This window comes from Echeneis naucrates, chromosome 20, assembly GCF_900963305.1.
Source record: "Echeneis naucrates chromosome 20, fEcheNa1.1, whole genome shotgun sequence".
Classification (NCBI taxonomy): Eukaryota; Metazoa; Chordata; class Actinopteri; order Carangiformes; family Echeneidae; genus Echeneis; species Echeneis naucrates.
This window is the reverse complement of record NC_042530.1, coordinates 2,134,979-2,151,658: the sequence shown is the minus strand read 5'-3', so window position 1 is coordinate 2,151,658 and position 16,680 is coordinate 2,134,979. Positions and strand designations below refer to the sequence as shown.

The 16,680-nt window shown below is 42.5% G+C and overlaps 1 protein-coding gene across 1 annotated transcript in view; it reads right to left on the bottom strand.

Annotated features, from left to right (window-relative positions):
- LOC115060779 (cadherin-12-like) overlaps positions 1 to 16,680 on the bottom strand; it is a 53,616-nt gene that overhangs the window by 12,160 nt on the left and 24,776 nt on the right. The window contains exons 6-7 of the mRNA XM_029528869.1: positions 5,113 to 5,366; positions 737 to 873 (exon numbers count right to left, since the gene is read on the bottom strand). Coding sequence (XP_029384729.1) covers positions 737 to 873; positions 5,113 to 5,366 — 391 coding nt within the window. The remainder of the gene's footprint in view (positions 1 to 736; positions 874 to 5,112; positions 5,367 to 16,680) is intronic.

Genomic DNA, 16,680 nt, shown 5'->3' with positions numbered 1-16,680 from the left:
AGCCACACAAAAGAAGCGCACACATGTGCATGCATGCAATAGAAAAGTGTATTTGCATGTCACTGGCATGACCTTGGGGGGAAGTGAGAAATATCAGTTTCCAAGGCGACAATGACTCAAGTTTTAATAGCCCATATTTCACAGTCTTTCCTAATGAATATACAGCGTGGGTAATTTTGATTGAGCACCAGTCTGCCTCTGGGATAATGACTTTGACGGTTCTTAGCAGATTTGATGACTTGATGACGATGGATTTGCTTATTTATCCGGAAATTTGCTCCACTTCTTTCATAAAAAACATAATTAGCTTGATGACATGTCTTAAAGGCACGGCTCCACATTAGCTCGCTCTTCATTTCGGCTCGGCTCGCTCCGTGGCTGCGTCGGCTTCGCTGTAAAAACTCTGCGAGGTTCATAGTTTTACTGCAGTGTAAGTAAAAGTTGACTCTGGCGAGGAAAGCTTCTGTCCAATGCCAATGTCATCAAATGATAAAGATAGGAGAAAAAAAAAAGAGAAAGCAGAGTTGAAGAGCGTGTGCTGGAGGAGACAATGTCCTGAAGATACATTCTTCCGGGAGAGCCATCATGGTTTATAGTCACCTATAAACCTTTCCGGCAAAATGGGATTGAGTATTGACTTGAGTAAAAGTGTGTTAAATCCTTCACACAGATTATGGCCGGGGAAGGACAACGACACCCGGATGAATCACAATCTATTTTTTGTTGTCATACTCACTAAGTTTGGTCGCTACGACGGAGATGTTGTGCTGGGCGATGCTCTCCCTGTCGAGGAGTTCATTTGTGGAGATCGTCCCCTCCACGGGATCGATGTCAAAGAAGCTGTCCATGTCGCTCTTCCAGTCAATAGAGTACCTGAAAGAAAATGTTTGTTTAATGGCGCTCATTTCCCGCGTAAACCAGAGAATTAAAGTACAGCGATTTTCCCTCTGGGCTCATGTATTTGAATTAGGTGTAATATTATGTTGGCATAGCCTTCATTACTCATTCTGAATGGTCATTTACAGCAAATGTGCTGAGGATCGCATATATATTCCAATCTAGTAATGGGCCACATGTACTTTGGCCATGCTGAGCAAACGGTTTTCTTGAGAACACAAAATGAATTCAAGGCATCGTTGAAGTCATATCAATCTCTCAGGGCCAACGGGAGATTCAAGGTTTTTAAAACACTGGCGTGTTTCGTTTTTTTGTTCATTTTGGTTCCCCGAGAACAGAGCTGAAGACGGCCTCTCTGTGAAATGCCTCTTCGGTTTTGGCCGCTGGCTCCGAGTGGAAAAGAAAAGAAATTTGAAATCCAACCGCACGCCAGCATCAGCGTCATTCATCACGACGCAGCGTTTCATCTGTAAAGGCAATATTTCATCAATTATTTGGTCATCGTCCGTTGAGTTTCCCCAGAAGAAAATATGTTGTTGTTGTCTTTTATACCCCATCAGAAAGAGGTCAGAGGTCGGGGTTTTAATGCCTTGCTCTTGGGCATTTCTGCATGACTGATGTTTAATTTCTCACGGGCTTGAGCCTGGCTCTTTCAAATGAAGAGCAGCATCTCTGTGCCACGATTCTGCCATTTTACCCTCTTTCACTTGGCGAGCTATTTGATCTTAAAAGGCCATTTCTCATTAATATTTATCATGCTTGTTTTTTACACTATAAAGCCTCAAACTGGACTTGACTCAGTCATTAAGAGAAAGACGTCCACTGTGCAGTCCAACCCCCGAGTCTTTTTCTGTAATGAAAAATAATAATAAACCACTTCAGTCAAATTATTTTACGAGCTTTCGTTCCATCAAATTTTCTGTTTCAACTCTAATTTTGTCCACATCTTTAACTCGCCATTGCGTGCAGCCTTGAAGTGAACATGATCGTGTCAGGATAGTTTTGTGTGAGTTTCTTTGATAAATATTACAGTCAAACTCCCATCAAGAGTTCAAAAGATCAATGCTTTGCAGTTTTACCTCAGGGCAAAGCGATTTCTTTATTTTATTTTATTGGGATACTGTTATTGGAGTCAAGCTGTTGCTGATGTACACGTTCACACTCCGGCATGGCCCTCACGGTTAGAGAGACTGCCCATCACCACAATATTACAGATTAAAGCACAATCACTGTACGTTGGTGCTTTTAAAGCTCCTCGAACAAGACAACTACAGTACCTCCCTCGCAACCCACAACAGTTACATATATTCTCATATTTGAAATGCCAAAAATGTTTTGCTTGTGATTGTTTCAATCTCAGCTCAGCGCTAAGAGCTGTAGATATGAAAATTAATTAGAGTTTTATCTCCCGCCTTGAACTGCAGTGATGTTAATTCAGCCCAGTGAACATTGGTCACAATACGATAGGTAATTTAAGAACTGGAGTAGGCATGTATGAGTTTTTTTTTCCACAGCCATTGAATATTAGATTTGCAGCTTTTGCAGCAGAAGGGCCTTTTAACATCCACGACCATTTGGGTTCAGCTTTGTGACATTACGATTTTAGACAGGGGTTGAAAGTGCAGTCTTTAAATCTCATTCAGAGTCTAGGAAGCTCTTTGGAATCGTCCAACAATGCAGTATTCATGATGCCCTTTTGTTTCCCCAGAGATAACCCGGCACTATACCGCTAAATAGCAAAAATCATCTGAGTTTCAAGTCTAAAAGCATAATTCCCTATGCATCATGGGTCACTGGATCTATTGTTCTGAGGTGAAGAATGCAAGACTTCCCTCTGAAGGCACACAAATGAACAATGTCAGCTGTGATATGATGAATATTTAAAGTGCGGGAGACAAAGTGGAGATTCACAGAGTGGAGGGTATGAGCCTCTTGTTGTACGAACCTATTTTACCTTCATTCTTTTGTTTTCAATGGAATAAAATATTCATAATAAAACAACTCCGTGCAACAGGTAGCTTTGCCATTTGTGTAACGCTTGAGTGATACATCTTCCAAGAACCGTTTCTACAAGGCAGTCAGAGAAAAAGCAGCTAATAGATCCTAAAAACAAAAGGATTCTCATACATTTTTAATAACGCACTTCTTTTGTGTAAGCCAGTCTATTGTTACCTACCACTCAAATTTTTGTGTTAGGGCAGCGTGAGTGGATGTATTTCTGTGGCAAGACAGACTGAGGGGGGAAAAATAAAAAAACAATGACTTGTTCTGGGTATAAATCAGTCAGATCTACCAAACTGAGCACTGATGCTTGACTGTCACCTCATAATTGCCAAGCAGCGACCAGCGAATGACAGCATTGTTCCTCGTAAAAGTATTTTGTTGGAATGTGAGTTTTTGTTTCATTGGGATTCATTATTGAGGTGGATGAAAAACAATCCCACATAAATCAAAAGCAAAGGAATTCATTTTAATCTATAAATTAAATCAGTGGAGATAACATTAAATATTCATTTCCTTTGCTTCTGTGGGGCTGCACTGATACACCACGCTACCACTTATATTCTTTTATCAGCTGTCACGTTCCATTTAGATCGTATCTGTGTTAATGAACAACGTTTTTCAACGTGCAAATGCTCGTTTGTCGCCGTCCAAACAGCAGCTTTTTTTTTTTTTTTTTTTAATCCAAGGTACATTATTAGTCTTCCCGTTAACTAGTTGCTTCCTGACAGCGAAGTGAGGACATGATAAAAGCACAGGGAGGGTCTGCTCCGTGCAACGTTTCAATCCATTTCAATTTCCGCCAAGAAGGTTGACAGAACTCACTGTCCTGTCAGTGATGTCCTACCGGTCTGCCAAGCACAACGATGCGGGGCGCTGCGTGTTTTAGTTCCTAAAGAATATATAACTATCGTTAACATCGATAAATATTAAAATAGAAAGAGGACAAAGCCCACTGAGATCCCACAGCACCCGTAGCTCACATGGCGAGATAACACACAACACGCAAAACTTACACGATGACAGAAACTGCTGAACAAATTAAAATGGACGTTTAATAAGGTTTAATCAGTTTTTATCAAATAAAGTCAGATAATCTCCACTCTCATGCTGATATTACTCTCATTTTGAAAGTGCAGATATCAGGTGCTGATATGCAAATGCAGAGGTGGCTAATAATGTTAGAATATTCTCAGTTGCACCACGTGACCAGCAACCGCTGACCTGCTGAGAGATGACGCCAGCAGGATTTTACACGACAATGTCAAATGTTCTACATAGATTGATTAGTCCTCGAGCTGATGAGTAAACCTGACAATACTCTGCAGATTAAAGCTGTGATGACATTGATGAATGGAGACTGGAGACATTGACGAATGGATTAGAGTTCCAAAACCTTCAATCACTGGTTGCAGTATCACAGTAGTTCTCCTCTCAGCTCTTTTGTCCCCACCAGAGTGACGAGGGGAGAACTGGTTCAATTGTGAAGCCCCTCCAGGTCTGCTTCTGTGTCTTAATTTATCCTTATACGTGTCGACGGCTGCATACTCTTCAATGTGTCTCCAAAACACTGACACCACAATCAGAAGGCCTCTTTATCTGAATACTTCAGCACAGAAATTAAATGTGCTTGATTGTTGCATTTTGTTCAATTGCTTAATTTTTTATTTTTTTCGCGAGATGACTGAATGATTTTATTTTTGACTCATCTTTCATTCATTCTGCATAAAGATATTGAAAATGGGTGAAATATGTATTTTTGCCTCTCCAAGGAGGTTTTGTTTATTTAGCAGCACAATTATGCAACTGATTTGCACCAAACTTGGTGCAGCGATGGGGCACGAACCGGGAGGGGGATCCATTACATTTTTGGGACAGATCTGGATAATTTACCCTGAAATTTAATCTTTTTTTCATCTGAAGTCTGGTGTGTGTTGTCTGACATTGCCTTTGGCGAAGATCTGAGCTCTCTCAGTGTCCTTCTAGTTGAACCCATAAGGGTGGACTGTGATATCTTCTACAAATGAACCTAATTTTAAGCATTTTCATGTCCATCTAACTTTGAACTGTTTGCTAGAGACGTTCAAACCTACACCAGAAAAGAAAGATTTGTTTTATATGAAATCAAATCTTAATTTTACGATTTTGGCTTTTAACCCATCATATAACACCACGCACATGAAGCTTGTTTGAGACAAAAGAGTCCAACTTTACCTGACTGGACTGCTGCTGGCGTCTAAATCCTGTGCCGTCACCGCCCCGATGATGGTGCCCGCGGGGGTGTCTTCATACACATCCATCACATAGGCGGGTTTGTTGAACACCGGGGGCTCGTCCACATCCAAAACGTTAATCTTCACCGTTGCTGTGTCTTTAAAGGCCCCAAAGTTCTGAAACCTGGGATCCAGATGAGCATTGGAGGCGTCAACCTTAAAGGTGTAAGCCTTCTTGGTTTCGTAGTCCAGGGGCTAGAAGAAAAACAGGAGAGAGCAGCGTTAATCAGACACAGTCGTGTCGGCACTCTCTCTGTGACGATCACCCTTTACCAGCCACGAGCTCTTCAGGAAGTGCTGTAAGTGAACATTGTGATTTGACAGCAGTTTGCTCTCACTTCCTTTCTGATATTCTAGCATTTTAAAAGATGACCAAGTGCCGTCAGATGTCAACATCATCCATCTCACATGCACAGATTCCAGCGTTTTAGATGTTTGCATCGTCAGGAAAAAGACGCATTGAAATTGTGTTGCTCCACCCCCCGCGGTGAGAATGTGTCGCTAAAACTGTTTACTAAGTGTGTTTTCACCGTTTCAATGACAGGTCACGAGCAGAGGGGCGTCCGTGAGGAGGGAGACTCGCCATGTGTCCTGACCGGGTTAGTGTTTCCCCCCCGCCACAAAAGTCAGGCTGCACTTATTTGGTTCAGCCGAACTTCACCTCTTCACAAGACTCTTTCTGCCACCGGCTTACTGGTTCATATGTTCTACCTGCTCGAGCCTCTGACATATCAGCTCAGGGTCAATTAGTCAAAAGCGAGCTGAGGACTTGGCATCCTCGGCATGTCTGCAGCTGAGGTGTAAACATCCGACAGCAGTGACTCCTGTGCTCGTGCTTCTGCCCGTCTCCTGCCCTCTCATGTGTGACCAACCATACTTGGCGAGCTTGCACTCGGTCATGCTCCGCTGGCCTGGAGTCACATGAGAGACATTCCTTTCTGTGTATTTCAAATTGACTAACATGTAACCACAATGGCGGCAATGCTATCTTTCAGCTCCAGGACTCTGGCTTCTCCTGTGCATTGTTCCAAAAAACACACCAAACGAAAACAGCTGGTAATGAAACGTGCTTAAGCAAACAGACTGTGAGATGTGGATGTGTAGCAGAGGATGTCTTTAAAAAAAAAAAAAAAGCCTCTGATAAATAAGTTTGTCATAAATAAAAGATAAATACGACCAATCATCCATCCAAGTTAAACATACATGAATTAGTGATATAATTAGAGCCCAACCACTAGACATGATCAGAAGCGGCTCAGTCATGATTTCACAGGGATAGCAGATGCTTCTCGAGCCCTCGGTCTCTCCTCCATCTCCATGGTTTCACAGTCTCTGTGCTACAGCAGGTGTCCATAAAAAGAAGAAGAAGAAGAAAGACAAAAAAAGGAGAGCTATGTGAAGGCAAGCCAATTTGAAGGCAATCATTGACCATCAACCGCCATGATTGGTTTGATTACAGTGCGCCAGATGCAACTGGCTCGGCACAGCTATAAGATCCTTCAACAGGAAACACACGCTGCCCCTCTCACTCTCTTTCAAGAAGTGACAACACAGAGAGAAGGTCGAGCACCCTGAATCGACGGTGGCACACAAACACCGAAGTCATTGTAGGTGTCATTCAAATGCCGATCCCTACAATCAGACCCAAAGACTTTGCGCTGAGCGATGACTACAAAGTGGGCGAAAATTTCACAGCGGTCGATATTTCAGTTTGTCGAGCTCCCTGCTGCCTTCCAAGCGCTGATAAAAATCTAAATCAAAAAGGAACTCAATGTACTTTTCCTCATAAAACACGAATTTTACAGACTGGTAGGTACAGTACATCAACGTTATAGTCAACTCATTCTCACTATAAGTTTATTGATGCAAAGCAACCACGAGGCAAATAACAAAGAAAATTTTAAAAAGGATTTATATCAGTCGTGCTGCGTATAATATCGTCCCCGGCCCAGCATATATAGACAGCCGTGCACAGCTCAGCTGAAATACATGCACAGGTGATGTAGGAGGAGGGAGGAAGATGCTGGGGAGGTGGACAGCAGGAGGTGTACACCAGGCCTCATTAGCCACGAGTCTCACCGGGGACGCGGAGAAGTGTTGCTTTCCATCTCGACATGCCGCATCGCTACAATTAGGTGGCCCAAACCCGAACCCCTTATGACAGTCTAATTTTCATGTAATCCTCAGCTACCTGAAGACAGACGCCCGCGGGATGTGACGGGGCATTTGCTCTTTACATACAGAAGAAATTTGCAGCTTTGACACAAATCTCCCAGCGTGCACCGCCGGCTTTCTGGAGTTCCAGTTGACAAATAGTGCCTTAATTTAAAAAAGTTGAGGTGGAGAAATACAACTCAGATGCGAGTGCAGTCAGTGATGCTAAAAACTTTACTGCTTTGAAAAAATAACTCAAAGTTTAAATATACAACTTTCTTCTAATTACTTTGACCATGGCAGGTACCGCCTCAATCTCAAATAGCCTCACTAAATTTCTGGAGGGCTAATCTTGTGTTACAACAACCAAAACCCAAACTCTTGTTTCTTAAAAATTAAATAAATTGAAAAAACTTGTTTGACTTGTTTGGTTCACTCGTGGCTTTGACCCCTGACCCCTAAGCATAAACCAAGTCGGTGAGAGCCAGCTAACATCAAAATTTTTCAGTGATTGTCCTCTTTCCATCATCACAAACCAACATTGTTTGTCATTCAGCATAATGACTATTAGCTAACTAGCTTATGTAGCTGACAAACAAGCTGGATAGACTAAATTATTCATGATGTATTCACCTTTTAGGAGGTTTTCTGACTTTTCTGGCAGAAAACTGAGGTCTTGTGACTTCTCTATGTGTTACAGAGTAACTCCTCTTCTCACATCACTGCTGCTGTAGTTTCAGCTCTCCACCTTTGAAGGGCCCAGTGTTTGTGTTTACAATGTTAAGATGCAGCTAATGACCTCTTCATAAGAGGGAGTCCAGATGGCCTCAGAAAAATTGTTGTTTATGAGAGTAGATGATTGACTGGCTAGCCCCATCAGAAAACACTGTATTTTTTTTCTTTAGTACCTCCAATATGGCTGCCAGAGGGCATTTTCCCACATCCTGACAAATGTCTGCATTGAATGGGACTCCAGACACTCTCCAGACCAAAGATGGGCAATTTTGTACAACCATTTATCATTATATGGCCACTCATTAAAAAAAAGAAAAGTACTTAATCTGCTGGATTTATTTGTCCTGTGTTGTAGACGCTATAGCAAAACCTTTCAATCCTGCTGAAATGCCAAAGGTACTCATTAAATTGCGGGAAAGAAGAGAGATGACATTGCAGGAACAATTTGCAGCTCATTTCCTCAGCAGATGGAGAAGGGAGAGGCCTTTCTGACACCAGTGGAACCCAACATGGACTACCATATGATTAACTGACACGCAATTCCCACAGATTGATTTACATATTTAGTATTTTGGGTGTGAAAACTGTAACGTTGAGCGCCTCACTCGCTCTAAGACGCAGGATGGTCCAAGTGTGTCTGGGATATCTGTTGTTAAATACGAATAAAATGAGGCCAGGAGGGGGTAATGAGAAACTCTGAGTTAATGAGAAGACGTGTTAATGTGTCAACACTTGACTTGGGGAGAATCAAATCAGATCTGGAGGCCATAGGGGAAATTTCCTAGGAAAAGCAAAAAAAAAAAAATGGCCATTCACTCTCAGCCTGCATGTATCATTTTTAGTCCCCCCCGCCGCCACCTCCTCCAAGATGACCTACTTATGCACTCAGAACGGGTGCTGTATGAGAAAGTATCACCCATATGTGCTCATAGATCATCCTTAAACAACTTGCGTACACATGTGCACGTTCAATTACACGTTTGAAGTGCCTCATTAAAGCCTCACTTGTTATGCACCTTTTATGGGTTACCGTGGACACAACGCGGAAGTGTATCAACGGTAAAATTTGTAAAGAGGACAGACCGAGTTCCTCCCATGTCAGTGCTGCTGCTCTTCAACATCACAACAGAACACACTTGAAATTCTAGACATGGTGCTGCGCCCTTTGATATGTAAATGTGCACCTTCATTGCACTGGCAGTGATACTGAATGAAGGAACTTTTTTTTTTTTTTATCATGCCAGTTGAACCTGTTCTGTTTCAAGGGAATTTGTTAATTTAGAACAGGGGACTAATCAGGCATCACGGTTTCACAGGTACGGCATTGTACTTCACACATTAGGAAGCCCTTGCATCATCATATCCGTATGTGTGAACGCAGAATAATGGATGATCTTGTTGACTATTTAAAGCGAGATGAGATGAGAGAAAATCCACAAATCGAAAGAATGCATTTCTCGTCTGATACTTAAGTGCGTCTCTGGTCGGTCGCTCCCTCGCACTTCTTCGTGCACAGCATAAAAGTGTCGGTTTCAGCTGTTTTGTCATCTCGGAGGTTATTTTGGGAATGGGAAAAGCAGGATGATATGCATTTTTAATAGTCTCAGTTTGTTTGTGTGTTCAGTTCAGTAGTACAATGGCGGAGTTCAGGCGGGGACCGTTCTTGTGTCAACACCCATCTTTGAGTCTTTCTCCTTGAAGAATCATTATCACAGCACAGCTAGTCATCAGCAGGCTGATCTATTTGTTTGTGTTGAACACAGGTATTACCTGAAGAGGGTGATAATTAAACAGGGTGAAAAATACTGTTTAATCCCTGAAATGCAGAGGGGCCTTAACATCCATTTAATCACGGTATTATGAATTTACAATACAGTTTATGAATCATTAACGCCCCTTCATATGATTTATCCTCAGAGAGTGAATCAAAGCTGAGTCAAAATATGCCCTGAATATCACATTTCTGACTGCAGATGTGAATGGCAACATATTTCCCCAAACAAAAGCATAAGCTCACGTCTCAGTGTTTTCATTCTTGCAAGGCCAAAACCTTTGATCCCGCATGACGGCACCTATCACTGAAAAAGCTGAGCATTTGCCTGTGGGGTTTTTAATAAGTTCTAATAGCCGTAACTATGGCCAATAAGCTAAACTCATTATTCAAGGCGCTACAGTGTGAAAAATTTCACAGAGATTCGGAGATGTGCAATTATGATTCAGTGGTTTGAGCCTGGTTTAATATCTCTGAATGGCTTCATTTATAAGGTCAATGTAGTCGGTGACTGACAGTTCAGCAAAATTCTTCCATGCAGACGGATGCTAAAGACTTCCATCCACCATTGTGCCATCAGCGGTGAATTGACCGCCGAGCACAATGAGCTTATCAGTGGGGCAAAGCTTACATGCCTCAGAAAGCCATTTGATGTCCCTCTGAATACCGGGGGGTCCTAAAAGAGATGCTCACTTTATTGTGCTGCCATCAGTCACATCAGTTTGTGTCCTTGGCTGTCTCGGAGCATCTCCATCCCCACGGTGCTCACAACAGTGGAGTGCCATCTGAGAGCCTTTGCCAGCAGCCCCGTCCACACAGCAGCGGAGTGGACTGCGACTGTGAAAGACTTGCACTGCCACTCTAAATAGGACGGGGTTAGCCACAGGATGAGCCCCGGGACACTAGCTTAATCTATTACACCCTCACCGCCACAAGACACCGGAGGGGAAGGCACCCCATCGGTTCAAAGCGCCGCCTCTGCCTCCTCTTTGTCACAATCTCTCTTCCTTGTCCCTCTCTCACAACACCTGCACACGGCAGATGCACACAAAAACATTGCGCATTGAGGTGTTATTTGCCTGCGCTGGGCACCCAGATCTCATGCTGCTCCAAGGTATTGTTTCCCCTCTTACTCCCTTGTCTCGACTCCTTTCACACCAGGGCCGAAAATAACTCATTTCACCTCCGACCGGAACATTCAGCACTATAATCAATAGATTAGTTTCAACTCCTGTCTGTGAGCACGAATTGTGCCACTGGATGAGCTCTCAGACGTAAAGGTTATCAGTTTTGAGCTGTAATAAAAGGATTACTGTACGTACACATTTGAGACGTTCTCAAGGCAAGGACATTTTGTGATCTTAAGTTGTGTCCTCATTGTAAACTGCACACTAAGCTGCACAACCTGTTGTTTTGTCGAGTGTTCGACTAAAATTTCTCACAGTTTTCTGGCCTTCAGTCGGGTTAGCAGGTTGTTCATTACTTTTGTCATTTGGCCATTACTGTTTTTTACTGCCTGGTTGTATCTCATCAAGACTGAGTAGGCAGTAACAGCTTCCACCCTCTGAAATGATTTAGTGTTCAAACAGCCCAGTAATGACATTTCTGATAGAGAAATTAGACTGCAGTCACTGTCTGGCTTTAGTGAATTTAAGTCCTTAATTGATGGCAGGAAGGATGAAAAAGGCTTCTTGCCTCAACACTGCCAATGGCTCTGACTTTGGGGAAGTCTAAATGGGGCCATGTTCGAGCTGAGGCAATCCAAGCGATTAGTGGCATTTGTTCTGCATGCAAATGTTTGTGCACTCTGTTGGTGACAAACTCGCATTTTTTTTTTTTCTTCCCCAAATGTCATGCAACACTATAACATTAATTATGCCAATGTACTGCTCATACAAGTTGGATGAATCACTGGATACCTTTTTTTCCCCCCTTTTAAATGTTACCTTATTCAAAATCAGTTTGCGACGGTAAATCCATTACGTGCTTGTAGGGCCAGAGTCTGATCTGATTCAACATACACTGTTTTTATTTTGTTTACTTTTACATTTGCAATCATGTATCTCAATGAGCCGACAACAAAAGCACCCTAATGAGCACCGACATGGCGACACTTCAAACCAGAGCAACATGTTAACCTGGCAAATCAAATTCATTAGCCCAGCCCACATGCCGAGCCATTGCAAGCAATGAGTTCAACTATATGTGGACAAGAAGAGCCAACCTGAGTCACAGCCGCCCATTCAACATCGAGTATGGAGCTCCATAGCAACAACTGTGATCACAAAGTGAGTCGCAAAAGGTAAGAAAACAAAACAGCAGACAGATAAGCTCCTATCACCTTAGCTGCAGCCAAAGGAACCTAGAAACCGTCAGATTACCCATTATAACATCCCCAGAGCTGTTCCTTTGAATTCCTTTTCGATATAAATACAGGAGGTTTAAGGGTCCACACAGTTTGAAGTCTACAGAACTTCTCTACATTGTTTTTTTGAACCCCTTGACACTCCGGGGCGATGGATTTTGGAGGCTGTGCCAAAGGTCTGCAGCAAATGCTCTTTATTCAATGCAGTGAGGGCGCTGGGGGCATCGAGGCTGCAGAGTGAGAAGATAGTCCCGTTTTAAAATGGATTCCCTGAACGCGAGCCAACAGCTATTACGCCACCCATGCTATCATTACACAATGCAGTTCCTTTAGGCTCAGAGCGGCAAATATCAATTACGCATATCTGCCATCTATTTTTTTTTCCTCCACTTCATTGTAGAAAGTAAGTAAACACACAAATGGACGAAACAGCATAGCAATTCTCAAACGAGCACACCCCAAGGTTATCACTGGGAGACGCTCAATTGGCGCTCCACACTCTGTGTAGGGTGGCGTTTAAATGAACCGCTGTCCTTCCACGTGCTTTAGCCGGGTACAGTATGTCGCTCCTGTGTGCATGTTACCCTGGGAAATTCATTGGTGGATTTACCTATTGTCTACCATAATCTTCTGTTTTCCAGATGGGATGTGAAAACCCCATCCATGCCTGTGTCTCCTCTTTTTTCTCTCCCTCTGTATCAGCAGACCGGAGAACAGATGATCATCCTTTGAACCCATTACTCCGCCTGATCCTCTTATCATAACCAACCTTCCAGAGTCTGTAATTTGGGGTCTGCCAAACTCTGCTCTTTGTACATTGTGGCTTTCGTCTCTGTCCTGCTGTGTGTTGTGTCCCCCCCACCCTTTCTCAACATTTGCGTGAGGGAGGCGAGTCAAAAGAGACAGGAAGAAGAAAGAGAGGGAGCAGGACAAAGGTAAAGTGAGGATTGCCTGCACACATTTGCACACCTGTCTCTGGGGATATACTACCAATGTGAAATAAGACAAGTCTGTGGGCGGGTCAATGTTCTGGGAACACAGCGAGCAACTCATAAAAGGCTTCATCTCGAGCTGCACCCCCTCGTTCTCTCCGTCCTCTCCGCCCGTATCACAATCTCACAACCGTGTTGAAATTACGTGTTTAGCAAATGACACTGCAGGAGGCTTGGTCAGTTAAAGGGGGCTCAGAATGCCCCCCCACACCCCCTGCCAATGAACAATGGCTTTGTGCAGTCGTCTCCTGTAGGGACTACATCACACTGCCTCATTGTTTTTATGGCAACATATCAAACAGTAGAAGTGAAACAATTAGAGGAAAGATGTATCCCCGCCATCCATCGAGGGTATACACGATATAAACAAATAACCGTCTCCATTTACATCATAATTGCTTTCTGTCACGTTCTGTTATTCCATTACTGCCAAATCAGAAGGTCACCATACCGTGATGTATGGCCACAAATATAAGCACCGCTCATACATTCCCAATTTACACAACAGGGTGTTCACACATACACACACTCACACGGAGAATCGAGGGGGTTCTTACTCTGAGCAGGGAATCAATTACTCACTCAGCTGCATATTTTTGGGGATCAAAAGGATCGCACACCTTTGTGCGCTCATGTGCCGAGGCATGTACTAAAAATGTAACAGTTAACGAATACCTCCGTCTGATACATCATGAAAACAAATGCAGATTTGCATTGCCCCTAAGAACATTTTCGACACTTACATCAGAAATACCCTGAGAGGCACAGAAGTGGATAGAATTGGCTGCACTTTTTTTTTTTTTTATTACTTTTGCAATCAGATGAAATGTATGCTCAGAGTCTGAAATGAAACAAGCGACAAAAACAGATATATAGTCATTTCTTGAAAGTATTTTGTGAATTTGCATGGAAAAGGCAAGTTTTAATGAGAAAGCTACTTTTTCTCCACCCCTCTCTTTTTTAATTTTCTACAATTACATTTGCATCCAAATATACAAAGTTTTGGGGGAAATCATCAGTTTTATTTACCACTAAAACCTCCAAACTTTTTGATAAGAGATTCCTCTATATTTACAATGCAACAGCCGCTGCCATAGACTGTGTATAAAAATGGATGGATGCTGCTGGAGCCAATAAACCAATAATCTGTATTTCATCAAATGACAATCATTAAAAAGAATTCAAATTGTATTGAAGTCTACATGAAACATGACAATGGCTGTTCTCTTTACTTGATTTATCAGCTCACTAAACATTTTCCTAATGACTTTTTGGTGTCAGTCCCTAGTTTTTTTTTTTTTAATTATGGTCATAATTTGTGGAAAAAAGATAATACTGCCACATACAGTCCTCACAAAAACAAGAAACAAACAAAACAAGATGGCTGATAGTCAAATTACAAACTGGAGTTGTAGCAAAATGATGGGTGACGTCACAAAGGGTGGCCACTTTGTCACTGACACCCACCAGAGCAATTAATGAATGAATCCTCATGATGATGATAAAAACAACAGCACTAACGGCGAGGTTAAGTTTGTAGAATCGTTGGGTTCGGTTGAGGCACAGAAACTACTTGGTTAGGTTTAGGAGACGGCTGCAGTGTGGATTCAAATATTTGCTTCCTTCAAGTTAGATTAAAAAAAAAAAACAGTTTCACAAGAGGAAGGAGAGCAGTCAGCAGCTATAGATCCACTCCAACCGTCTCCCAGCAGAGACTTGCTCCCATCATAATTATTAAAGCCCCCAGAGGTCACCTAACAATAAAACATTACTATGGGTCATAATGCAGGTTTTTTTTTTTTTTTTTTTTTACAGCAGGGCAGTTTCTGTGTGATGGCAGCAGAAATCAGCAGAAAGCAGCAGAAAGCAGAAGTGCTGCTGTGTGATTAAACTAATAAAAATGAGATACCTATTACTGATAAAAATTCATGAGACTGTAAAGCAAAACGAGCTGTTAGCAAAATTTTGATCGATTGCTTGCCTTTGCGATATTTTTTAGTATTCGTTTTTATACGTTTTGGAAATAATATCACAGCACTTGCATGGCATTTTGGGAAAATCAGCAAAGAAATGAATCCACGAAAGGGATTCCGTCTCATTGCTGCATTATCGCTCTGCTTACAGAAGTCATCACTTTCCGGCACAAATCAAATTTCTTCCTTTGTCGTATCATTTCGACATTGTGTTACTGTTACATTATGCAATCTTAGCATTGCTTTGCAGTGCCTTTTTCCCCCTATTGAACCTCAATAGCACCGAAAGCAAGCGGCATTTAAACTCACCACGGGGGTCTACTGCATCCCGCCAGCGGGAAACGCAGTACCAGGAACGAAGGAATCAATGTGTAAGGGCTTCTGTGATTCAGCCCCGAGTACGCAACACAAAAGCACGTTGACAGCTTCTATTTCTGCATGTTTGGCTGCATGAGTGAGAGAGTACACAAGGAACTGTGTCTGTGTGCAGCTGTTTGGTTTGGTGTGTGGGCAACATTCATATTCCATGCTTCTTAACTGTTACATGACACATTCGCAGCACTGAGCTGCGAGAAGTAATAGATTGAAAACTGCTCTCTGCACAGTCTGCTGCTAACCAGGCTGGCCGACAACACCTGACGCTTCAGTCTAGCACCTAGATCAGGCATCGCTGTGTCCAGACCCTTCTGCACGTCGCACTTACATCCTGATTAATGTGGCCAAATTTAGGCAAGGAGTCCTGATTCCATTAATACAAATTATCCAATTAATTCCCTGATGCTTTCCGCGCTTTTTCAAAGTACGTGTGCCCCTTAAGAGTACGAGACCATACTGGCCTCTTCCCATGCAGCACTCGTAAACGCACATTACCCACCCACTGTCACTGAGCTGAACGCTTTCAGTATCTAAAGAGAAATAATATCATGCTCTTTCTCTCGTTGTGGGCAGAGCAATGGTATTACTTCAATTTAGTGCATTTGGCGATGATGGATGTACAAGTTTTTCAACTCGGCATCCCCTAAGGAGAGCGTCGAAAGAGAGCCGAGCACACGCACAAATGAGGCAGCGCTTCTAACGGGGAGATTTTGACTGAATAAACCCGAAAATTACGAATGCACCATGAAAGACGTCGCGGAGCATCAGCCTGTCAAGCTCTTGCTCTTTCTCAATGTCCTGTAATCCAGGGTCAAACTTGGTTGGTATAGATATTAATTAGATTGTTTAGAAAGAAAACTGATATGTGGTTGGATGCATTGAAGTAGCTGCCATTTGAGCTCTTAAGGACATGAGGTCATGACATTATTTAAGTATAAATGAACAGAATTTTACAGAGCTTCATAATTTATTTTAATATATAGCCTGAAGTTAATAATTTATTACATAATAACTCTTATTATAGCCTGGCTATTTAGTACATTAGTACTTATTACCCTGACTGGACCACTCTACTTCTCCCTCTAATTTTAGTCTGCAGCTGTAATGTCCTTTTTCTTCACCTCCAGCAGCTGTGGGTCCCCCT